At 52.6% G+C, this 25396-nt stretch overlaps 1 protein-coding gene across 4 annotated transcripts; it reads left to right on the top strand.

Annotated features, from left to right (window-relative positions):
• Positions 1–7344: 7344 nt before the first annotated feature.
• Positions 7345–24905, top strand: CC2D1A (coiled-coil and C2 domain containing 1A). Of its 4 annotated transcripts, none has more exons than XM_064280787.1 (30): positions 7345–7543; positions 9861–9996; positions 10997–11121; positions 11217–11282; positions 11550–11684; positions 11777–12011; positions 12130–12168; positions 15123–15247; positions 15561–15633; positions 15796–15867; positions 15960–16090; positions 16167–16239; positions 16904–17037; positions 17391–17502; positions 17585–17757; positions 19644–19766; positions 19849–19907; positions 20014–20130; positions 22002–22075; positions 22150–22208; positions 22328–22379; positions 22483–22582; positions 22672–22762; positions 23055–23192; positions 23277–23341; positions 23950–24013; positions 24104–24230; positions 24512–24588; positions 24668–24715; positions 24793–24905. In XM_064280787.1, the coding sequence occupies exons 1-30, from the start codon at positions 7493–7495 to the stop codon at positions 24811–24813; spliced, it is 2895 nt and encodes a 964-aa protein (XP_064136857.1). In that variant the 5' UTR covers positions 7345–7492; the 3' UTR covers positions 24814–24905. The 4 variants fall into 4 exon arrangements, with proteins under 4 accessions (XP_064136857.1, XP_064136858.1, XP_064136855.1 ...); XM_064280788.1 differs by having other exon boundaries at positions 23280–23341; XM_064280785.1 differs by having other exon boundaries at positions 7347–7543; positions 17388–17502.
• Positions 24906–25396: the final 491 nt, after the last annotated feature.

The raw sequence follows: 25396 nt of genomic DNA on the forward strand, positions 1-25396 counted from the left end.
TGACTTCAGGGCCAGCACATTTAACCACTGCTAAATGTTTCTGGATGTTTATTGAGCACCTATTATGTACTGGGCTTCTGGCCTGGCAGTGAGGGCAAACAGACAAACCAGACAAACTCAGTCAGGTCACTGTGTGCTGTTGAGTCAATTCCACAGGGTTTCCTAGGCTGTAATCTTTACAGGAGCAGATTGCCAGGTCGTCTCTCCCATGGAGCTGCTGGTGGGTTCGATCCTCTAACCTTTTGGTTAACAGCTGAGCAGTTAACCACTGAGTCATCAGGGCTCCTTCTCAGACCCTACCTTTCCAACCTCAGCTCCTTATACACCTTGAAGTAAACCTGGTGACTGAGCCTCCCAACACCAACTGCAAGGTCCTCCTCCATCCTCACTCAGCTGTTCGCTGAGTCCAGGGAGACTTTCCTCCAACTTCTGATTCGGTCAGTTAAGTTCGTGTGTACCCACGTAGAACTTCACCCCACTGCTGTGTATCTGACCAGCCCTCCGTGAGAAGCATTTTTCTTCCCTTCACCTGATTCAAACTAGTGGGTCTCCAGAACAGGAATGGAGCCTGCTGCATGCTTTGACACCCACCCAGTCCCAGCCCAGTGCCTACCCCAGCGCACGCCCAGAGGAGAGCTCCACCGAGTGTTTCTCACACACACACTTTCCTACCTTGTGGTTTGCCAGAAGAAGCAAAATACAGCAGCTTTGCATATTTGGTTTCTTAAGATTCCCGAACACTAGCTCTCTTTGCTAATCCAATGGACATGTGTACCAAATAAAAAGCAAAAACATCAAGAAAAGTGAAGAGCCTCCCATTTCCTTCCTGTGATCTGTCCCCATAGGACTAATTTAAGAATAATCACATTTTAAAGGCAGAACTTTGTGTTCAACACCAAAGGCCAAAACCCTTGGGAGGGAAAAGGCCTCTTTCACCACCTGCCAGAATCTTCTTCCTCTCTCTCCACCCTGTCCAGGACACACAGAAACAGCTGTCCTCAGCAAGCTTGAGGATCCACTGAACTGAGGAGTCCATTGCCAAGAGAGGCCCCAAGTGACCTGCTATGGGTGGCCCTGATGCGCCCAGCTCCCCCGCTCAAGGTCAGAGAAATCCCTGTGCCGCCCAGCAGCCTGCTGCTCACCTCCTTTTGTGAAACATCCTCAATCTGTTGAGGATTTCGCTTTTGTCCAAGATCCTGGGAAAAACAAGCACCACTCCCTAAATGCATTACTCACTAAGTGTCAAAAAATGACAAGTTTTTCATTATGAAAACATAAGAAAATTCTCTTACCCATGACTCTAAAGGTCATCTTGTTAAGTGTTGTTAAAAACCTATGCACTGTTACAAATACATAATCTTTGAACTATGTTGTTTGTTAAGTGCTGTCCAGTCGTTTCTGACTCATAGATTGGATCCCCAATTAACACCTATGGAAGCAGTAGTTGAGAAGTCAAACAATGCATTGCACTGGGCAGATCTGCTGCAAAAGACCTCTTTAAAGTGTTGAAAAGCAAAGATGTCACTTTGAGGACTAAGGTGCTCCTGACCTAAGTCATGGTATATCATAACGACAACAGAACGAAACACTGCCCAGTCCTGCGCTGTCCTCACGATCACTGCTATGTTTGAGCCCACTGTTGCAGCCACTGTGTCAATCCATCTCATCGAGGGTCTTCCTCTTTTCAGCAGACCTTCTTCCTTACCAAGCATGATGTCCTTCTCCAGGCATTGGTCCCTCCTGACAACATGTCCAAAGTATGTGAGATGAAGTCTCACCATCATCATTTCCCAGGAGCACTCTGAATGTACTTCTTCCAAACAGATTTGTTTGTTCTTCTGGTGGTCCATGGTATACTCAATATTCTTCACCAATGCTATAATTCAAAGACGTCAATTCTTCTTCGGGCTTCCTTACTCACTGTCCAGCTTTTGCATGCGTATGAGCTGATGGAAAATACCATGGCTTGGGTCAGGTGCACCTTAGTCTTCAAAGTGACATCTTTGCTTTTCAACACCTTAAAGAGGTCTTTTGCAGCAGATCTGCCCAATGCAATGTGTCATTTGACTTCTGGACTGCTGCTTCCATGGGTGTTGATTGTGGATCCAAGTAAAACGAAATCCTTGACAACTTCAGTATTTTCTGTTTATCATGATGTTGCTTACTGGTCCAGTAGTGAGGATTTTTGTTTTATGTTGGGGTGTAATCTACACTGAAGGCTGTGGTCTTTTTCATCAGTGCTTCAAATCTGTACCTTCAGCAAGCAAGGTTGTCATCTGCACATTGCAGGTTGTTGATGAGTCTCCCTCCAATCCTAATGCTGCATTCTTCTTCATATAGTCCAGCTTTTTTATGCGTTCATCTTTTGACTTCCAATTTTCCTAGACTCGTAGTTCGTACATTGCACATTCCAATTATTAATGGATGTTTGCAGCTGTTTCTTCTCATTTTGAGTCATGCCGCATGACAAAATGAAGGTCCCGAAAGCTCGACTCCATCCACGTCATTAAGATCAACCCTACTTTGAGGAGGCAGCTCTTCACCAGTCATATTTTGAGTGCCTCTTCCAGCACTATAGCAGATAACATTTTGCTGCTATTCATAAAGTTTTCGCTGGCTAGTTTTTTTCAGAAGTAGATGCCAGGTCCTTCTTCCTAGTCAGGAAGCTCCACTGAAACCTGTCCACCATGGGTGAACCTGCTAGTATTGAAATACTGGTAGCATAGCTTCCAGCATCACAGCAACACACAAGCTACCACAGTACGACAAACTGACAGACAAGTGGAGACTATGCTATAAACTACGTTGAAAAGTATCTAGGTGACTAGGCCCACTGAAACCAGAAAGTCTGGTTTCATTATTCATTAACTTTCACTTAAAACTCAGAAAGCAATTGAAATAAATAAAAATGCTGTCTTCAAAGCTAATGAGCACATCCTATTTTCAAAACTTTACCGTACCCGTTGCCATCAAGTACATTGACTCATAGCAAGCCTATAGGACAGAGAAGAACTTCCCCGTAGGGTTTCCAAAGAGTGGCTGGTGGATCTGAACTGCTGACTTGGTTAGCAGCCAAGTTCTTAACCACTCGGCCACCAGGGCTCCTTCAAAACTTTAGGGGTCTTATAAAGGCTCACTAACCTTGCAGCTGCCTTGTAACTGTTTAGCCAAGTTAAGTAAATGTCAATCCATCAGAAATTTTGTTCAAAAGTTCCTGATATCTTTGTATATTAGCACTTCAAGATTCTTGGAGAATTGGGACACTCATTTACTGGGTAAATGATGAAATGATGGGTCGTCCAACTTTAAAGCTGTCTATCAAACCTGCTTAACAATCTCTTCGTGGTGTCCTGAGTGGCTTACTTTTTGACGTAAGTGATGAAGTCATTTCTGAACTTTCAAGAAGTTTAAGGTACCTTAAAAAATGACAGGGAAATGGAGTCGTATGTAAGATTAAACGCTTTCCTTTTTTTCTAATGAGAAAATTCTCTACGTATGTAGAAAAGGAGTCATGATATACCGTAAAGTGAAAAACAGAAGTTGTGAATCAGTATGTGTGAAGATTTGATTATCAAAAAAACCACTATATTTGCATATATAGATGGAAAATGTCTGAAAGTATTGTACCCAGGTGAGTTTCCTGTTTTTTTTTGTGTGTGTGTGTGCTGTACTATGGTTATACTAGGTGCTATACCATATGGTGGAAACCCTGGTGGTTAAGTGCTATGGCTGCTAACCAAAGGGTTGGCAGTTTGAATCTGCCAAGTGCTCCTTGGAAACTCTATGGGGCAGTTCTACTCTGCCCTGTGGGTCGCCATGAGTCAGAATCGACTTAACAACACTGGGTTTTCTTTTTTTTCATACCATATGGTATTATGTACTATGATATCATGTTGTGCTAGACATTAACATCAGAGGAGGCTGGGGGAGGGGTAAACAGGACTCCCAATTTTTGCAACTTTTCTCTAAGCCAAAATTATTTCAAAATGAAAAGTATTTAACAAGTCTGGCTACAGGCATATGCCAGAAAGTGAGTTAGTGGTTACAGTGGCTGGCACAAGGAAGGTTTGAGGGGTTATTGCTTAATGGGTACAGTTTCTGTTTGAGGGAACTGAAAACATTTTGGAAATAAATAGTAGTAATGGTTGCACAACACTGTGAACATAATCAACGCCGCTGAATAGTACACTTAAAAATTGTTAAAATGGCAAATTTTGTTGCAAAAATGGTGCAGTGTAGGGGCATCTGACCTCTAACTTCACAAGGGGGAGGAGAATCAAGGTCAACAGCCTAAGGCCGTTTCCCACGAGGCCTAGGTCAGCCGTCCCTCCCCTGGCACTCTCTACTTCTCTGATGAGTTTGACGATTTGTTGGAACGGCCACACAAAACTCACAGACAATACTTACAATTATGCAGTTTATTAGGGAAGTAACAGATTATAATTTACGATCAGGAACGACTCAAGATACAGTTCTTTGGTCAGGACAGCCTCTTCTCAGCTGTGCGGCAGGCAGGCCTCTCTCTGGCCCACAGCCCCTCGGCCTGGCCTCTGCCCTGCTCGGGCAAGTGTTACAAAGGTCTTTAGCTCTCTAATAAAGTGCCTGGGGGCACCCCACTCCAGAAGGGCACATCTGTCCAAAGGCACTCAGCTCTCTTCCTCCATGGATCAGCAAGCCTAACCCTGCCAGGAAGCCTCCTGCCCGAAGATGCTCAGCTCTCTCACTCTGTGGGTTGGTATACCTACTGCAGTCACCTTGCTCCATGGGCCAGGAAGCCCACTTTGCTCCATGGACAGGAAGCTCATCACGTTGTCCTGTGCTGGTCTCCTGGTTCTGCTGCCACCGCTTCTCACTGTCTCTGGTGTTATAGCTCTATCTGTCTCCTGGGTCTAGGAGGTTCTCAACACAGGGGCTCTGGGTCCAAAGGATGTGTTCCACTCCTGGCTCTTCTTGGCGGTAGTGAGGTCCCCCCTTTCCACCTCTAGGATGGCTCATTTTAAGCCTAGTGGAATGGCTAAACTGGCTAATCCCCTTGTTTGGGCTCCATACATTTTATTTGCATAATCCCATGCCCAGAAGGGTGCCATGCACCTTATTTACATTATTAGCAAGCTGTCCAATCCCCTTAGTGGGCCACAAGCACCTTATTTGCAGAGCTCTACCCAATCATTTGTCAAGAGTTACAAGACCATGGCAAGAAAGACCATATAAAAACAGTCTGTTGCACCCCACTTGTGTTATGTATTTTTACCACAAAAAGAGAAAAAGGCTGGGCAATCACAACAGTATTCATCTATGTACTACCCGAGGGTGTGTCTTCTGCTTACAAGTACTAATACATTTAACCCACACGAGAGCTCTAGGGTAGGGTTTCTCATCCTCATCACTACTGACTTTGGGAACTAGAATAATTTCTGTGTGGTAGGGAACATCCTGTTCATTGTAGGATGTTTAGCAGTGTCCCTGTCCTCAATCCACTTAATGCCAATAGCACCCCCTTGGAGCTGTGAAAACCAAAAATGTCTGCAGACATTGCCAAATGTCTCCTGGGGGCAAGGACTACTCCCTCTCTGAGAACTTCTGCTCTAAAAGGGTAACCCATTACTCCAGATGCCATCCAGTCAACTCCTGACTCTGACTCGCTGCTTCACATTCATGCATCAGAGTAGCACTGTGTTCCATAGCTTTCGATGGCTGATTTTTTGGAAATAGACTGCCAGGCCTTTCTTCCAAGGCACCTCTGGGTGAACTGGAACCTCCAGCCTTTCAGTTAGCAACTGAGCATGTTAATCGTTTGTACCATCCAAAAAAGAAAGGGTAGGTGCTTTTATTATCCCCAACTTACAGAAGGGGCAACTGAGGCAGAAAAGTTAACTCATCTGTAATCATACAGTGAGCAAGAGAGCTGGGATTATGAACCCAGGTCTTTGTTTCCTGAGTCAAGCACTTAGCCACACACCAGATGGCCTTGAAGCCCATCAAACTGTATTTAGCGGTCATCTCAGGGAGATGCACCCTTACCCCACAGTCTGGGGGCCTCCCCTGGGCCGTTGGACCCCACCAGAGGTAGGGTAAAGTTCCGGAAAGCTTTCACTTCTTACTTATGTACTTCTTCATGATTCATGTTTTCCTCACTAGTGTGTTTCAAATCATTTGTTTTTTTAAAGGAGCGTGGTGTGCTTATGCTAGTGTTTCTGAAATAAATTAGCCCACACGCCTATCAGAAGCTTCAATATACAAATACCTGAGGTGCCTGAGGTATGTGGTTTCTTCCTCTTACTCATTTTATCCCTCCCTCGAGAAACCTGAAAACAAGCAAAAGTTTCCCATTATTACGAGCAGTCCCTGTCCCCCTCTGTATACAGGGGCCCTGGCTGAGGGCAGAGGCCAGCCCTATCTCAGCCTATCGCACACAGGATAGAAGGCACAGCCTTATCCCTCTGCCCCACAGCAGGGTGGGGACTGTCATCTTCTGCCCAGCAGCAGGCAGGGTCTGAGAAACACACAGGGGATGTCATCTGTGGGGAGTCCTGGGCACCCTGGCACTAGTTTCCCCCTTAAGAGGCTGCCAGGGGACTTTTGAGGGGACAGCTAGGGCTCTCCCAGGGATATCTGAGGACTTTCAAGGGGACATCTGGGGTTCTTCCAGGGACATCCAGAGGCTTTTGAGAGGAGACCTGGGGCCCTTCAGGGACCGCTGGAGCCCTTGGAGGCCTAGGCGGCACACACAGTATAGCCTCTTCCAGCCTTGGGGGCCAGAAAAGCCAAAACGGACCTGGGCTAGAGTTGTTGTGGAGCTCCCTCTGTCCTTGCCGGGAACCAGGTCTGCCTGGATCTGTTGGGAATAAATCAGACAAATTATCTGCGTTAGCATTTTCTTGAGAAAACAGAAGGCAAAGTTGGCCCTCAGAGGGGCCGCTCGGGAAGATGTTGGGAGCTGAAGGACCGTTGGCCAAGGCCTAGGCAAATGGAGCCTCCAAACCAGTGACCAGTCCCGCACTAATCCTGCCCCTGGTCGGGACCCCCACATGAGGATGGAGTCTGCAGGAGGCCGCAGGACGCGGAGAACCACGCGGCGCCACTGACCCTCACACCCAAGCACACGTCGCCTCTTTCCCGCGCAGAGCTAGGAGCCGTGTGCGCATGTGCAATACAACCCCGTCCTCTCACTCGCGCAGGCCCCGCCTCTTTCCCGGCGTAGCCTGCGGCCCCTGCGCATACTCCCCCGCGCGCTGCCTGCCGGGAGTTGTAGTTCGGCACGGCGGGCCAGGCGAGTCCAGTAGTACAGGCGCCGGTACCGCGGCGCCGGAGGGCCGAAGCGGAAGTCGGGCGGCCACACCGAGGGGCGAGAGCGCAGGGGCGGTGATCGCGGGGTGACGAGCGAGGGGCGCGGAGCTCCGGGAAGGGCGCGTGCGCGGGGACAGACCCTCGGGGGAGAAGGCAGGGCAAGGCCGGACGCGGGGGCCGGTGGTCTGGGCACCCAGCTTAGAAGATGCACAAGAGGAAAGGACCCCCAGGTCGAGGCGCCGCCACCGCCCGTCAGGTGAGTCTGCGCCCTATGGCCCCGCCGGGGGGTCGCTCCCGAACCCGGTCACACGCACAGGGAAGGGACCCACCCTCAGGGAGCCCGATTCCCGCCCCCTTGGTGAGCCCCATCCCCGCCCCCCAGGTGAGGCTAGGCACCCCTTGTCGCCAAAGTCCCACCTGCTGGCTCCGACCTCCCAGCTGTGCCGCTCCACCCCCTACACCCTGGCTGGAGCCACCTGTTGCTGCAGCTGCTCCAGTCGGGAAAGGGCAGGCATGGGACCTGGGGTAGTAAGGACAGTAACTGCTCCCCCTCGGTCTCTGTGCGCCTGGATCTCTCTTATCAGCCTGGCCAGGACATGACTTATTTTATCCCCACTGTACAGATGAGGACACTGAGGCCCAGAGAAGTATCTGGGACTTGTCCAAGGTCATAGGGATTAACAGCTTGGTCAGAGCTAAGTGCAAATCCTGAGCTGCCGCCCCACTCTCCCTTCCTCATCTTCTTGTCTTGGGCACCCACAGAGTTTGATTTTCCTTAGATTTGATGGAGGGGGAAACCCTGGTGGCATAGTGGTTAAGTGCTACAGCTGCTAACCAAAGGGTGGGCAGTTCAAATCCTCCAGGCGCTCCTTGGAAACTCTATGGGGCAGTTCTACTCTGTCCTATATAGTCGCTATGAGTCGGAATCGACTTGACCACACTGGGTTTGGTTTGGGTTTGGTTGATGGAGGGAGCCAGGGAATGACTAAGTACCTAGGCATTAGGGGCAGGTGTTCCTGAATTTCCCTCCTGGCCTCTGCACACTGGATGTGTCTTCAGAGCTGTGCACCTCAGTTTTCTCATCTGTGAAATGGAGATCCTAAAAGTTCCTACATCACAAGACAGTTGTGAAGGTTCATTGAGATAATTTATGGAAAGTGGTAGAACATAGCACTCAGTGAACGTCATCATCGTTGTTATTACTGTTGTTGTTAGCTACCGGTCAAGTTGGCCCCTGCATCATGGTGACCCCATGTACAAGGGAACCAGACGCTGCCTGGTCCTGCGCCATCCTCATGATTGGTTGTGGATTAGACCATTGTGACCCATAAGGTTTTCATTGGCCGATTTTTGGAAGTAAATTACCAGGCCTTTCCTTCTAGCCTGGAAGCTCTGCTGAAACCTGTTCAGCATCACAGTAACACACAAGCCTCCACCAACAGACGGTTTGTGGTTGTGCGTGAGGTACATCAGGTGGGAATTGAACCTGGTCTCCTGCGGGGAAGGCAAAAATTCTACCACTGAACCACTACTGCCTCATTATTACTATTAAATCTCCCCAAAACCAAACCTGTTGCCATCAAGTCCATTCCGACTCATAGTGACCCTATAGGACAGAGTAGAACTGCCCCGTAGAGCTTCCAAGAAGTGACTGGTAGATTCGAACTGCCGATCTTTTGGTTAGCAGCCAAGCTTTTAACCACTGTGCCACCAGGGCCCCTGCAGCGGTGTATACTTGCTGATATTGGGCCATTCTTGACCAAAAGGCGATTTTGTTTTTTTAATTCGTATTTTGTTTTTTAATTCTTTTTTATTATTGTTGTTGAGGGCATACACAGCAGAACACACACCAATTCGACAATTTCTACATGTACAATTTGGTGACATTGATTACATTCTTCGAGTTGTGCAACCATTCTCACCCTCCTTTTCTGAGTTGTTCCTCCCTCATTAACATAAACTCACTGCCTCCTAAGTTTCCGATCTAGTCTTTCCCGTTCCCATTGTCAGTTTGATCCCATATAGATAGATCTTAAAACCAAAGAGCAATATCATATAGCTCAGTCTAATATTATCACGTCATCGTAGGACATTTACCAGGACACGGAAGATGGGTTTGTTACATAGCAGTGTTTCTGCTTTGAACTTCTACATTGTTGTTAAGGTTTCCGATTGCCCTTGGAGGCTCAGATCTCCCAGCCTGGCCCCTCTGCTGAGGATGTTGGAAGGAAAAGCTCATTGCTGTGCAGAGTGGCTTTGTCTTGCATAGAGTGTGGGGCCAGCTTTTCCTACCGAACATGTCTAGCAGCGTGTGACAGGCGTGAGCTCTAGCAGGGAGCTGGGTCTCTCCGCCTGCCCTTTGCCCTGTTTTGATTTGTGCCAGCGGGCTTGGCCTGTTGCAGGACACCTGCTTCATTCTGGGGCCGTCCTAGCCTCCTGGAATTCCCTGGGAATGGCTTTCCCCATGAGGCCTAGGCTCCTTTTCTCCTGAGAGGACTGTGGGCCCATCCTGGCTGCCTCTGACCGGATGGGCTCCATCGTAAGATCTGACAGGACCCTCACTGTTCCTGCAGCTGGGCCTGCTGGTTGACCTCTCCCCAGATGGTCTGATGATCCCTGAGGATGGAGTTAATGATGAGGAACTGGAGGCCGAGTTCTTGGCCTTGGTGGAGGGCCAGCCCCCAGCCCTGGAGAAGCTCAAAGGCAAAGGTGAGATGCTCACACACACCCCAAGTGTTTTCTGAGCTCCCACTGTGGGCTGGCTCGGAACTGGGTACAGGGGAGATGGGGGAGAAAGAGAAGGCCCCTTCCCTCCTGGAGCCCACGGTCTGGGTAAGAGGCTAAACAGTTGACTTGGGACTGAAATGATTGTTTGAATCCCACTTCCTGGCTCTGTGACTTGGCAAGTCATATCACTTGGGTAGGGCTTGATTCCCTGGCTGTAAAATGAGAATAATAGGTGCACTTACATCACCAAGAGTCAACCTTCCCGTGTTTCGTAAAGCACTTCCCACAGGGCTGGCACACGGTCAGCTAATGTTTCATCAGTGTGAACCTCCGAGCTGCTGTCCTGTGATCAGGACTGGGATGGGAGAGCCGGGAACCCTGAGGGAGATCTATGAGTCGGGTGGGACACTGGGAGAGGCATCCATGATGGGGAGGGCAGGTGAAGAATTGGGAGCTTTTCCAGGAGGGGTTACAGCAAGTGTAAAGACCTGGGGGTGGATGGGAACACAGCAGGGGTCAGGGGACAGTACAGCAGCCTGATGGAGCTGGAGCCCAGAGGACACACAGAGCCTTTAAAGGCTTCAGTTCTGCCCTGTGTGATCCTAAGAGCTTTATGTACCTTCAGGCTCCATGACCTACCTGTGAGGGAGGAACTATTGTTATCCCCATCTAGCAGATGGGGAGACTGAGGCCCAGAGAGGTGAAGTAACTTGCCCAAGGTCCTGTAGCTAGAAAATTGCAGAGCCAGGGTTCAAACTCAGGCAGGCTGGCCCCAGAACTGAGGCATTATAAGGAGATGAGGTTGTTGAAGTCAACGGGGGTGGAGTAATGTAGGGGTAAGAGTGGGCCACCAGAGAAGGGCAGGAAAGGGGACGTGCTGTCCCGACTGCCTGCTGACCTCTTCTGCGGGCCGTGGGTGACTGGGATGAGAGGTGGGGCCTCCGGAAGGATCTGACCCAGCTGGGGCCTCCCCTGCTGCCAGGGCCTCTGCCCATGGAGGCCATTGAGAAGATGGCGAGCCTGTGTATGAGAGACTTGGACGAGGAGGAGGAGGAGGAGGAGGAGGGGACTGATGAGGACGATGTGGAGGCTGATGATGACCTGCTGGTAAGTGGCTGGGCTGGGCTGGGCAGGGTGGGGCTTTGCTTTCCCGTACCCTGTCTGATGGGCCCTCACGCCTCCACCATGGTGTGTGCCTCCAGGCGGAACTGAATGAGGTCCTTGGAGAGGAGCAGAAGGCTTTGGAGTCCCAGCCTCCTTCGGCCCAGGTACATCTCTGACGACCCTGCTCCTTTGAACCAGACACCACGGACAGCCTGAGGTTCAAGGCCTATCCTTGCCTCTCCTCATCATGTGACCTCTGAGCCTCAGTTCCCTCTGCCAGGAAACAGGGACAATGATTTCTCTCCTGCCAGGGTTGCGGGGATGGCCCAGGATGGAAATGCATAGAGCTGTCGCCCTGTTAGCACATGGTGGGGCTGGTGGGGGCGGCCCAAGTAGGGTCACACCCAGGCCGTGCCCGTTTCCTCTCATAGCCACAGCCCACAGCCCCCAGCCCAGGGATGGAGGCCACCCTGCAGGAGAGACTAGCCCTCTACCAGACAGCAATCGAAAGTGCTCGGCAAGCCGGAGATGGTGCCAAGATGCGGCGCTATGACAGGGGCCTTAAGGTGAGCGGCCAGAGGGATGGGTGTCGGGACCCGCCCTCAGCCCCGTGCCCAGCTCTGGGCTTCTCCAACACCCATACTCACGCCTCCTCCAGACACTCGAAAACCTGCTGGCCTCCGTCCGGAAGGGCAATGCCATCGACGAAGGGGACATCCCACCACTGGTGGCTGTGGGCCGAAGCCTGGCAGCCATGCCCAGCCACACCCCTGTGCCCACCCAGCCAGCCCCTGTGAACCTACCTGCCCCGGAGCCCAGGGTGAACGTGCAGGGTCCTCCTCCCACTGCCCCAGCCTCGTCCCCTGGCTCAGCAAAGCCCCAGCTGCCCCCAGGTAGGCTGCAGGGCAGGGCTGGGCTGGCAGTGGTGTTGGGATGGGGTATTCAGCTGGTAGCCTCCTCTGCGGGTGTACAGCCATGGACAGCTGTTAACTATTCAAACGCCCCTTCTAGGTCCTCATGCTCCTGGAGTTCCTGAAGCCTCTCCAAGAGGTATGCACCATATAAAGTTTTTTTGTTTTTGTTTTTAGTAACTTTTTTTTGTTTTCAGTGAAAGTTTACACAGCAAATTAGGTTCCCATTTGATCATTTCTACACAAATTGTTCAGTGACATTAGTTACATTTTTCACAATGTGTCAACATTTTTTTTAATTGCATTATGGTTGTGTTTCCAGGACTCTAGTTTCCCTGCCCCGTTATTTTCTCATCTTTGCTTTAGAGTAATTGTTGACCTTTTGGTCGCATAATGATGGTTTTTTAATGGAGTACTATACCCACGGATGGAAACCCTGGTGGCGTAGTGGTTAAGAGCTGTGGCTGCTAACCAAAAGGTCAGGGGTTCGAATTCACCAGGCGCTCCTTGGATACCATTTTTTTTTTTTCAACAGGTACTCACGGATAATATTCTTTACTTTGTGTGCCAGTCTGTTATTTTGCTGAAAGGTAATTTCAGTGGATGGTTTTTGTTTAAGGTTTAACAAGTACCTCAGGGTGATAGCCTCAGGGAGTCCTCTAGTCTCAACTTGTCCAGTAAGTCCGGACTTTTTTAAGAATTTGAGTTCTGTTCCTTGTTTTTCTCTCATTCTACCAGGGTCCATCTATTGTGCCCCTGATTAGAATGGTCAATAGTGATAGCTGGGCACTATCTAGTTCTTCTGGTTTCAGAGTAGTTGAGGCTGTGGCTCACGTAGGCTACTAGCCCTGTAGACTTGTTTCTTCTCTGAGACTTTGGTTTCCTTCTTTGTCTTGCTCCTGACGAGTAGAGACTGATTAAAAAAAAAACAAAAAACTAGTTGTATCTTAATGGCTGCTTGCAAGCTTTTAAGACCCCAGACACTACTCACCTCACTAGAATGCAGAACACACGAGTTTTAAGTCAGCAATTCCCAGGCCTCAGCTTCTCTTCTAAAGCTCATCTGTTCAAGAAGGCACCTCCCACGAGGTTTTCCTTCCCAGTCTCCCATTTTCTGATCACCCTCCTCCCACCTTAGGGAAGAAAGGCCCACTGCCCTCCGTTCTAGAACCTGAGCAGGAACCAAAGAGACAACTCAAACATTGGCATGGGGTTGAAACAGTGACCACTGGGTCACAAAATTCTCTTGCACCCGGGCTGGTTTCTAAGCAGTTGTTTTGGCAAAGTTCAAGGTGGACTGTTTTTCAGCACAGTCACCTGAAACCCTCAGCTGAAATCACCAACAATTTTTCACGGTGGGGTTTTAGGCAGAGAGCTTGGCAGGAGTTCACAGAAGCACCTAGTGCGACTCGTGTATTCCCACTTGCTTGTTGGTGTGAACTGGGTTTCTCAACACTTCACAAAAGACAAGTAGAAAAAGAGTGAGCAGGGCACTGAGCTGATGGGTGGGGAGGACCCAGCCCCAATAGGATCTGCAAGAGGTGTATCCCTAGTCAAACCCAGACGTACAGAAATTCTTTTCTGACCATCACCCTTCACGAAAGATTACGCAGGTCTGGGAAAAATGATAACACACGTGAGGAACGTGCTTCTTAGTTCGATCTTGTAAATGGACCAGATGGGCAACACCTGTCCAAAACCAAAGACGAGAAGGCAGGAGGGGACAGGAAAACGGGGCAAGTGAAAACAGGGAAGCTGGGGTGGAGAAGGGGAGAGTGTTGACATATCGTGGGAATTGCAGCCGATATCACAAAACAATTTGTTTATAAACTGTTGAATGAGAGACTAATTTGCTCTGTGAACTTTCACCTAAAGGACAAAAAAAAAAAAAAAATTTGATATGTGTATATTTCATTCAGTGGCGTGCTAGGAACAATTGTAACAATAATTCAGCCCAGAAGAGGTGGTTTTTTTTAACGTTGAGAGATTAGTAATCACAGGAAATAAAACCAATTAAATGTCAAGGTGTTTTCCTTCAACCTCCAGACACCTTTTAGGGAGAGTCCATCTAGATTTAAAGCAATAGGTCCAGTTGGCCGTCTGAAAAAGTGCGGTGCAGAATGCGCTTTCCAGATATTGGGGACCCGAGGGGGAGGCGTATGTACTGTACTTTGGTTTTTTAGACTAACCATTGTGCCTGTTATTTTACATATTAGAAATACTGTTTCCAAAAACATATCAAGCGTATCATTTGAAAATATAACTAACACACTCTTTAAAAATCACCTAACCCCGCTTGTCCCAACTTGGCGGACATGCAGACGTGCTGTGTGAATGTGTTTTGGTTGCACCAATGTACGATCCAAAAACCAAACCTTTGAGTCGATTCCGACTCATAGTGACCCTGTAGGGCAAAGTAGAACTGCCCCATAGGGTTTCCAAGGAGTGGTTGGTAGATCCGAACTGCCGACCTTTTGGTTAGCAGTTGTAGCTCTTAACCACTATGCCACCAGGGTTTCCATAAATATACGATAGGGTGGTCAAAAAAAGATTTTCAACCATACAAATATGTTAGAAGAAAATTCTATAGGGGGCATGGATGGAAAGAAGCGTTCAAGGAGAAAAAGACGTGACATCCCTGACTGCTAGCAGTGAGCTTGTGGATATATTTAGACGTGTGTTGGTGAGTTTCAACTCACCACGATACTTTAAAAGAGTGATGGAATGGCTTTATTTTCCAAATATCAATATTTTGCAGAGTGCCAGGAACGGCAAACTTTGCCACTTTTTACATTTAAGATGAAAAATTTTAGATGTCAACTTGACTATGTATAAGGAGACATAGAGTTTTCCAAAATTTTCTGGAGGGCAAAACAGTAGTGGCTCCAGAGTCTGCCAGGCTGGAGGTCGAATCTCAGCCCTGCCGTTTTCAGGCTGTGTGACCTTAAGGAAGCAGTGTCCCTGCTCTAATCCTCAGTTCTCTCATCTGTAAAATGGGCTTAAACAGTCTCGTTGGGAGAATTAAGTAGAAATGGTTTGTGCAGAGGACCTGGCCCAGCCTCTGCAGCCTCCTTGGTGCTATCCCCCTTCCAGGTCCTTGCAGCTCTGGCCCCCCGGCCCAGTTGCAGAGCCGGCAGCGTGAGTATAAGCTGGCTGCTCTCCAGGCCAAGCAGCAGGGAGATACTGCCGCCGCCGCCCGACTCTTCCGTGTGGCCAAGGTGTGTCCAGAATGACAGACAGGGTTGAAGGGAGAGGGCAGGATGGTTCCAGCATTGCATGGATACAAAGAACATGGGCTCTGGAGTTAGACCCAAATTTGAATCCTGGCTTGGTCACTTCCTACCTGTAGTTTGCTATGCCTCTTGGAGCCTCAAGTCTACCCACTCTGTGAAATGGCCATCAGTCTCAGAAGAGAATTGAGCGAGGTGGTGCAGGGGAGAGGCAGAAACTAGGCACCCTTTGCTGGGTGGCAAGGTGTGGGGGTTCTCCAACTGCAGCCCCCTCCCCTAATCTTCTCATTCTTTCTCCCAGAGCTTTGATGCCATCTTGGAGGCCCTGAGCCGGGGGGAGCCCGTGGACCTGTCCCGCCTGCCCCCTTCACCTGGTGAGGACACTGCCCTGCCCACCTTCCAGGACTGCTCGAGGCCTTCACGAAGTTCTTCCTGATGCTGCTGCCCCCACTGGTCAGGCCCGGGGACTCTCTTGGGTCAGACCAGCCTGGAGGGGGGCGCCAACCAAGCCCCTGATTGGCCCTCTGTGCCCCCAGACCAGCTGCCGACAGACTCACCATCACCACCTTCGCAGCCTCTGACTCCCACTACAGCGCCCTCGACACCAGGTAGGCTCCTGGGACCGTCTGTGGTGGGCAGGCTGGGGCAACAGCATTTCCTCTTCCTGGGACTCTTAACCCTGCCTCCTGGCCCGGCCCAGAGGTGCCCCCACCCCCACGGACCCTCCTGGAGGCACTGGAGCAGCGGATGGAGCGGTACCGCGTGGCTGCAGCCCAGGCCAAGACCAAGGGGGACCAGCGGAAGGCTCGCATGCATGAGCGTATCGTCAAGGTGTGTGGGGGCCAGGGGGTGAGAAGGCAGCCCCTGGACACCTAGCCCGGGCAGCCTAACCCCTGTGTCCCTGCAGCAATACCAAGATGCTATCCGAGCCCACAAGGCTGGCCGAACCGTGGAGGTGGCAGAACTGCCCGTGCCCCCAGGTAGGCTCCGCCTAGCTCCCTCCCCTCAGCCTCAGAGCCTTTGCAGGTGCTGTTCCTTCCTGCTGTGCAAGCTCGGGGAGCCAATTGCTACATAGCGATTTTGCAACCTGGTTAAACTGTTGTAGCTGAAATCAGTCATGGTGGGCGTATACACCATGGAAATTGGCAAGCAGTAAAAATCAGGGCCGTTTGTTGGAGTGCCAGTTCCCCACGTCCCCTCTGCCCCTCCCTTGTCTCTTTGCTCGACTCCTTCCTTCTCAGCCATCAGGCTCAGCTTAGCTGACCCTTTTCACGCTCCCCTCAGCCTCCCATGGGTCGAGACCTCCTCTGGGTTCTCAGAGCTGCCTGTGCACCCCCCATGAGAGTAAAAAATCAGGTCTCTCGTTAGCCTGGGAGCCCCTCCAGGTGAAGATCCAACCCCTGTGCCTCACATAGAGGAGGCATCAGGATGTGTCTGCTGGAGTCTGGTCAAAGCTTTAGGTCGGGAGAGGGAAGCTGAGAGGCATGAATGAGGTTAGGAATAGCCTGGTGTCCATACGGGACCAGCAGCAGCTCCTTGCTGGGATTTAAGTAGAATTAGAGGCCCAAAGTGCCTCAAGTGCAGGAGGCACCCATGTCTCCCGACATGGGTGCTCTCCTGACCAGGCCCCAACTGGCCGCCCAGGCTTTCCTCCCATCCAGGGTCTGGAGGCCACCGAGCCCACTCAGCAGAGCCTAGTGGGTGTCCTAGAGACTGCCATGAAGCTGGCCAATCAGGATGAAGGCCCAGAGGATGAAGAGGATGAGGAGCCTAAGAAGGTGTGAGGGGTCGGGGCCGCCGAAGTGGCAGCCAAGCAAAGCCTGGGAGTCCTGGCCTTGAGCTGGAAAGAGCCAGGCTCACATGCTGCCCCTGCCACTTGTGGCCTGTGTGGCTTGGGCCAGTCGTTTTACTCTATGAACCACAGTCTCTTCGTCTGTAAAGTGGGAGTGGTAATAGTCCCTTCTTCCCAGGGCTGTTGCAGATTCACAGAGAACAGGGCGCTACACTGTGTTAAGTGTCCTGAGACAGAAAGCAAGGTGGCTACTTTTGGCAATGTCCAGCCCTGGCCCTTTGGGGATGGGCTCATTGTAGGCACTGGAAAAGCTCTGACTTCCTCTCTGTCCCTCAGCAGTCCACCAGCCCTGCAGCCCCCATGGCCCAGCGCAAGGCTCCACCCTCAAGGGCACCAGCATCAGGACCAGCCCCAGCAGCCAAAGCAGCCCCCAAAGGCACGTCCACCAGAGGTAGGTGTGCCCTTCCTGCTCTAGCTGCCCTGTTGCCTGGCCGTGGACCAGGTAGCACTTACAGCAGCACCCATACCTGTAGCTCAGCAGCAGCTGGCCTTCCTGGAGAACCGCAAGAAGCAGCTCCTGCAGGCTGCACTGCGAGCAAAGCAGAAGAATGATGTGGAGGGCGCTAAGATGCACCTGCGCCAGGCCAAGGGGCTGGAGCCCATGCTGGAGGCCTCACGCAATGGGCTGCCCGTGGATATTGCCAAGGTGAAGCCCCTGGGGCTGCCGGACACGCTCAGGTGCCCGCAAGTCACATTCTAGCACTGAACAGCCATGTGACCTGGAGTGTATGAGTCAGGGTCTGGATTAAGCTGCTGTGACAAATAGGCCCCCGAAGACAGTGGGTGAAACCAGACAGTTACGTTTCTTGTATGTAACACTCAAGGGAGTCTAGGCTCCACACTATGGGGCCCTCCAGGGCCCAGGCTCCTTCCATCTTGTTTCTCTGCCACTCCCCAAACAAAGTGTCATCGTTGTCCACATAGTCAAAGCAAATCGTTGCCCTGTCTGCATCCAGCCTGTGGGAAGGGGTGAAAGAGAGAAACGGCAAGCAGTTTCTTTTTAAGGAAGTATGGAGTTGCCATCGCTTCATTTCATCTCCCATTGGTCAGAACTGAGTTACGTGGCTACACCTAGCTGCAAGGGAGGCTGGGCCATGTAGTCTCTTGCTGGGTTGCCGAGTGCCCAGCCAGACTCCATTACTAGGGAAAGGATGATCAGATTTAGGGGAGATAGTTAACAGATCCTACTGCATTGGGCAGGACCATTCATTCCCTCTGAGTGTCAGATTCCTCCTTGGGGAAGTGGGGACAGAAATTCAGTGAGCTGGTGTGATGAAACAGCATCCGTGACAGGAAATATTTTTGGAGCACCTGCTATGTGCCCAGGAACCCTGGTGGTGCAGTGGTTAAAGTGGTTGACTGCCAGCTAAAAGGTTGGCGATTTGAGCCCACTATCGTGCTCCACTGGAGAAAGATGTGGCAGTCTGCTTCCATAAACATTTATAGCCTTGGAAACCCTATGGGGTGGTTCTGCTCTGACCTATAGGGTTGCTGTGAGTGAGAACTGACTCAATAGCAATGGGTTACTGTGTGCGTGACCCATGCCGGACACTGACGTTGTAACCTGGAACAAAACAGACAAGTACTCCCACCGTCATGGAGCAGGAGACAGCAAGAAACATGCGAGTAAAAATAGCTCCTTATAGTTACCCACAAAGCCCTGTGCAATCTGACCCATCACCTCCCTGCCCTCCCTTCTCCACTTGCCCCCTTCCTCCCACCTCACCAGCCATCTGGCCTCCTCGCTGTCTTCAAACTCCAGGCATGCTCCAACCTCAGAGCCTTTGCACCTGCTGCTCCCTCAGCCTGAAATCCTGTTCTCTCGATCTCTGTCTAGCTCACCCCCTCCCCTCTTTAGGTCTCTGTTCAAATGTCACTGATCGGAGGCCTGCCCTGACATCCCCCCCATCTAAAATCCTTCCCTTTAACCTGGACTTCTCTACTCCCCCTCCGTCTTTATTTTTCGCTGGAGCATATATTATCTCCTGCTGTCTCTTACGAGGTCTCTGGGTGGTGCAAATGGTTTGTGCTTGACTACTAACCTAAAGGTTGGCAGGTCAAACCCACTCAGCAGTGCCATGGAAGAAAGGCCCGGCAGTCTGCTTCTGTAAAGATTATAGCCAAGAAAACCCTACGGAGCTCAGTTTTACTCTGTAACACATGGGGTCATCATGAGTTGGAATTGACTCGATAGCCACAGGTTTGGGCTTTTATTTTATTTTACTCTCTCCTATAACTTACTTCAGTTATATGTTATTCCTTTCTCCAAAGAGAATATGGCCCCCTCGATATCAGGGATTCTTTTCTCTTCTTCATGCTGTGTCCCCAACCCCAGCACAGGGCCTAGCACACAGGAGGAGCTCCACCCATGACTTCTTGGGTGACCGTAGGGTTGGCTCAGTGTTTCGGATGATTGGAAGTACCAGGTAGAAGGAGCAGAAGCAGGGCTGCAGGGGTGCTCAGGGGGGCCTCTCCAGGAGGAATGACATCCGAAGAGCCCAGGGTTGGCCCTATGAGCCTCCTCCTCCCCAGGTGCCGCCTGCCCCAGTCAACAAAGATGACTTCACCCTGGTCCAGCGGCCTGGCCCGGGTCTATCTCAGGAGGCTGCCCGGCGCTACGGTGAGCTCACCAAACTGATACGGCAGCAGCATGAGGTAAGTGGGGCCCCCAGCCTGGGTCAGCCGGCCCCCCTGGGGCACAGCCCCCTAAGCCGCCCCTTAATGTCTTCTCTCCTAGATGTGCCTAAACCACTCTAACCAGTTCACCCACCTGGGCAACATCGCTGAAATCAGCAAGTGAGTGTCCTCTACCCCACCCTGCCAATGGCTTCACTCCAGCCTGCCCTGGGACCAGGGAGCCATCCCCTCACTGCAGGCCTGAGCAGGGCCCTCTGGTTTGCAGGTTTGAGAAGCTGGCAGAGGACTGTAAACGGAGCATGGACACTCTGAAGCAGGCCTTCGCCCGGGGTCTCCCCACACCTGTTGCCCGCTTTGAGCAGAGGACCTTCAGTGTCATCAAGTAACGCTCTGATGCCCCCGGCCTGGGTGCCGCTCTGGGGTAGGGGTGGGTGCTGCGTTGCCCGGAAACTGGCAGAGGGACTTGCCCCGGGAGTAGAGTTTGGGTGAGTGGTGGGAGCAGAGCACGTGCAAGGGTCCTGAGGCAGGTGTGCAACATGGGTGAAGGCTGGTGAGGTGGTGCTGACAGTGACAACGTTCGAAAACGGGGAAGATCCAGCCAGTGAGTGACAATGTTCCATGCCCCGGGGGCCTGGGGAGCCCACGGGAGACTGGAAATGTGGGCTAGTCTTGGTGCTTGTGGGTCATGCTCTTTGTATCAGGGTGTCCCAGAGAAACAGAACCAATAGGACGTATTCATACATGCTAACACACACACATATACACACACAGAGACTTAACAAGTTGCCTCACGAGATTGTGGGAGCTGGCAAGTTCAAAATCCAGAAGTCACAGGCAACAGGCTGGAAAGCCTGACAGTCTTGTGTCCCGATTGGTAGACCGGGGAGCAGGCTGGAAACTCACAGAATCCTTCTCCCTTGGGAATCCTTTCTGGAGTCAACTGATTGTCAGTGTTAACCATATCAAGAAAATGCCTGCACCTAGACAGTGGAGCCCTGGTGGCATAGTGGTTAAGAGCTCAGCTGCTAACGCAAAGATTGGCAGTTCAGTTCCACCAGCTGCTCCTTGGAAACTCTATGGGGCAGTTCTACTCTGTTCTGTAGGGTCGCTATGAGTTGGAATTGACTCCATGGCAGCAGGTTTTTAGACAGAGTTTGACCAAACAACCAGCCACCAAAGATGATCCACACTGGCACATGAAATTAACCAGCATACTCTTGTTAAATCTTTGCCACAGTGTGAGGAGTTCGATGGGGTGTCCCACTTTTCGATGAGGCTAGGTGTGGCCACTTGCCCTCCAGTGTTTGCCCAGCATACCTAGGGTAATCCACACCCCTACCCTGGCTCCCAGTATCCTCTAGGCTTGGCTCCCGACTTCTCATCTTCCTGCACTGTCCCTGCTTTACATGGCTCCAACCACATGCCAAGCATGTTCCCACGTCAGGGCCTTTGCACCTGCTGGCTCCTCTGCCCAGACCTTCCTTCCCTGGTCTCTAGGTGGCTGTTCCTTCCTGACACCCAGAGGCATCTCCAGTGTCATCCCTCTGGAAGGCCCCTCCTAGCCACGTCCCTCGGGCAGCCCCTCCTGAGCTTGCTCCATCCATCCCCTATATTAATTCTCTGCAGAGGTGCTCACAGCATCTGAGCCTTTTTTTTTTTTTTTTCCTACCATGTGTTCACTGGTCACCTCCTCACTGAGCTAGATTGGGCTCCATGAGTACCGAGATGGGGCCTGTGCCATCCCCATCTGTGAGGGCCCTGTCTGGCACATAGCAGGGGCACAAGAGATATTGTTAAGCATAAAGGGCAGGTACCCTGGCAGTGAGGGCACTGGTTGGCGCATTAAAAAAAAAAAAAAACCAAACCCATTGCCATGAAGTCCATTCCGACTCATAGCGACCCTATAGGACAGAGTAGAACTGCCCCATAGGGTTTTCAAGGAGCAGCTGGTGGATTCTAACTGCTGACCTTTTGGTTAGCAGCCCAGCTCTGCACTACCAGGGCTTCGGCTGGTGTATAGTAGGTACCAAATAAATACGTGCAGACTGAAAAAAGGACCCAAAACTTAGCCAGTGGCCAGACTGGACAGAAAGCTCTATTCTGTCTGATTCCAAAATTGAAGCCAAGGAGCCGAGACACACCCAAAGGCCAGGGTGGGGCTTGTCCCCGACCCCTCTCTCACCCCAAAGGAAAAGAAGGTGGGTGGGCAGTAGGGCTGAGGTACCCCTGTCTCCCCACCTGCCCGCCTGGAAGGATCTTCCCTGACCTCAGCAGCAACGACATGCTTCTGTTCATCGTGAAGGGCATCAACTTGCCCACACCCCCAGGTGAGAGGGCAGCTGGCCGGGGTCAGGGCCTTGGGGACCATGACTGCCCAGCTCTGAGCCTTGTTTGTCCACAGGGCTCTCCCCCGGGGACCTGGATGTTTTCGTTCGGTTTGACTTCCCCTATCCCAATGTGGTAGGTGGGGAACTGCAAAGGGGAGGGCTCAAGCCCCAGTGAGCTGGCAGGTGTGTGGGACAGGGGTCCATGGCCAGGCCCTAGGCCCTTGAGCTTCCCTGCCTCCTGTCTGATCACAGGAAGAAGCTCAGAAAGACAAGACCAGTGTGATCAAGAGCACAGATTCCCCAGGTAGGCCACAGCAAGGGCCCCCTTCTGCCTCATGAACAGAACCTGAGATCACAGCCTGGCCTGTTCCCAACTTCCTCTCGCCCCTCCCTCTTTCCCTGGCCAGAGTTCAAGGAGCAGTTCAAACTCTGCATCAACCGTGGCCACCGTGGCTTCAGAAGGGCCATCCAGACCAAAGGCATCAAGTTCGAAGTGGTCCACAAGGGGTGAGCCAGGGCCACAGGTGTTGGGTGGGCTCTAGGGAAGGGGGAGCTGCCCTGGGTCAGCCAACCTGTGTCCCCGCCAACACACACAGGGGCCTGTTCAAGAACGACCGGGTCCTGGGCACAGCCCAGCTGAAGCTGGACACCCTGGAGACTACATGTGAGGTCCGGGAGATCATTGAGGTACGAGATGGACATTCATCTGAACACTCTGGTACGGCCATGCCACTCATGGCATTCGAACACCTGCCCTGAGTCCCTCCGGGGACCCCCTCTGGGAGCCCCAGGCCACCCCACACCCAGCACTAAATAACTCCGTTCCCTCTATTCCAGACATCGTTCTTTATAACAGATTAGTGCCTCAGCCAAACTCTTGGGTTCATATTTTTGAAATCTCCCTGGTTCTCTCAGATTCTGGCACCGGGCCTTTGGCCACTGCCACTTTCCACCAGCACCTCCCCTGGCCCCCACCTAGGTTCTGGACGGCCGCCGGCCCACTGGGGGAAGGCTGGAGGTGATGGTCCGGATTCGGGAGCCACTGACAGCCCAGCAGTTGGAGACGACAACTGAGAGGTGGCTGGTCATTGACCCCGTGCCGGTAGCTGTGCCCACGGTGAGACCACTGCCCATCTAGAAGCCCCACGGAGGGAGGCTTGGTTCAGAGGGGCCAGGACTCATGGGACTCTGTCCCCTGAAGCAGGTCACTGGGCCCAAAGGGAAGGCCCCTCCAGTGCCTGCCCCTTCGAGGGAGCCAGGGAACAGGTAGGTGACTGGGCCAGACCTTCTCAGCCCCACCTGGACAGTTTCCAGCAGGCACAAGTGGGACCATGCCTCTTCCCTACTTCAAAACCTCTCCTGGCTCCCTTTCTTCTGGAGAATGCAGCTTAAATTCCTTAGCCTGATCTTTAAGACCCTTTGTGATCTGATCATTGTTGATATGTCCAACATTCCCTCTGCCTGCTTCCTCCTGTTGGTTCTTTGACATGCCTTGTTTTTGCTAGCCTCTGGGCTTCTCTGTGTTCCTCTGACCGGAACACCCCATCTCCCCACCCTTACTCCCTGTTTTTCTCCCCAACTGTTGCTCATCCTTTGGGTCCCAACTTGGTTGTTCCTTCTCCAGGAGCCCTCCAGGCTAGTCGGGGGCCTTCTCCAGGTCCCACAACAGCCTGAGCACCTGTCACAGCCCTAACTACTGGGTGTCACAGTTGCCTGGGCTTGTGACCCTCTTGCCCATGAAGTTGTGGGATCAGAAAACACCAGGGCAGCCTGGCTTGCTTCCCACTGTATCCCTGGTGGCCAGTGTCTCTGCTGAATTAACGGGGTTAGTCAGGGAGGCCCCTACAGCCTCTTATCACACCCCCGCCCTGCAGACCAGCCCGGCCCCTGCACAGCCTCAGTGTGCTGGCCTTCGACCAAGAGCGTCTGGAGCGGAAGGTGGGTTCCCACCCCACTGGGCTCTGCGGGGTGGGGTTGGGGGGTCTGCACGCCCAGGCAGGGCTCTCACAGCCCTCTCTGCACCTCCAGATCCTGGCCCTCAGGCAGGCACGGAGGCCGGTGCCCCCTGAGGTGGCCCAGCAGTACCAGGACATCATGCAGCGCAGCCAGTGGCAAAGGGCCCAGCTGGAGCAGGGGGGTGCAGGCATCCGGCGGGGTAGGGGCTCAGATTGGGGACAGTGGGGGAGGGGGATAGGGCAGGCATGGTGGGAGAAGGGGACAGGGTGGGCACGGTGGGGGAGGGGGATAGAGTGGACACAGTGGGGGAGGGGGATGGAGCAGGCACGGTGGGGGAAGGGGACAGGGCAGGCACAGTTGGGGGGATAGAGTGGACACAGTGGGGGAGGGGGATAGGGCAGGCATAGTGGGGGAGATAGGATGGGCACAGTGGGGAAGGGGAGAGGCAGCTGGGCTTCCCTGACCCCTCTCTGCCCTCAGAGTACATGGCTCAGCTGGAGAGGCAGCTGCAGTTCTACACGGAGGCCGCCCGGCGCCTGGGCAACGATGGCACTAGGGTGAGGCAGGGCAGGCAGGCAGGCCAGGTGGGCATGGGGCAGGGCTGCCAGGGTACCTGCTGACCACCCATCCCTGCAGGAGGCTGCAAAGGAGGCGCTGTACAGGCGGAACCTGGTGGAGAGTGAGGTGAGGCTCGGGCGGCCGGGCCAGGTAGGGGCTGTGGCCCTGTCACCCTTCTCTGACCCCCGTGCCCTATCCCCCAGCTGCAGCGGCTCCAAAGGTGAGGGGCCGACAGGCGAGTGGCCCCAGCCCAGGGAGCAGCCCAGCAGCTGGGAGGAGCTGAGCGTGGCCCAGACCAAATGAGCAGACAATCATCGGACAATCAGCTCTTGGGACATGGATGTGGGGCCGTCACCTGCTGTGCCAGCCCAGGCCTAGTTGGCAGAGCCTCCCTGGCAGGGGGCATTGGGATGGTGCCTGGCTAGCTTGGCCCAGCACCCAGCACCCTGGGGACAGGCCTGGCTGGGTGGGCCCCAAAGAGCCCTGTTTGCACAGCCCTGGGTTGCCTGGCCCCTGGCCTGCCCTGAGGTAGGAGATGCCGGGACCAACGCTGGGGGCCCCTGCAAGCACTTTACTCCCTGTCCCTCCCCTGCCTTAACCTTCTGAAGCCTGCCCACACCCCAAAGAAGCCTCCGAGGTCACCTGTGCCCCAGCTGACTGCCCTGGCCCAGTTGGGCCCCCAGGACCAACCCTCGGAATAAACGGCTAGGGCCACATCCAGCCTAGCCTGTCCTGTCTTTGTTGTTCCAGCCCTCAGCGGCCGACCTGGGTTCTCCCTCACAGCCCTGAGCAGAGTGCGTCTGACCC

This window comes from Loxodonta africana, chromosome 3, assembly GCF_030014295.1.
Source record: "Loxodonta africana isolate mLoxAfr1 chromosome 3, mLoxAfr1.hap2, whole genome shotgun sequence".
Taxonomy (NCBI): domain Eukaryota; kingdom Metazoa; phylum Chordata; class Mammalia; order Proboscidea; family Elephantidae; genus Loxodonta; species Loxodonta africana.

Excerpts from the sequence above, each read along its gene's own strand:
- CC2D1A (XM_064280785.1), top strand. The coding sequence starts at position 7,493 with ATGCACAAGAGGAAAGGACCCCCAGGTCGAGGCGCCGCCACCGCCCGT. Across the intron at positions 22,076-22,149 it reads CAACTTGCCCACACCCCCAG|GGCTCTCCCCCGGGGACCTG; the intron begins GTGAGAGGGCAG and ends GTTTGTCCACAG. Across the intron at positions 24,716-24,792 it reads GGAACCTGGTGGAGAGTGAG|CTGCAGCGGCTCCAAAGGTG; the intron begins GTGAGGCTCGGG and ends CCTATCCCCCAG.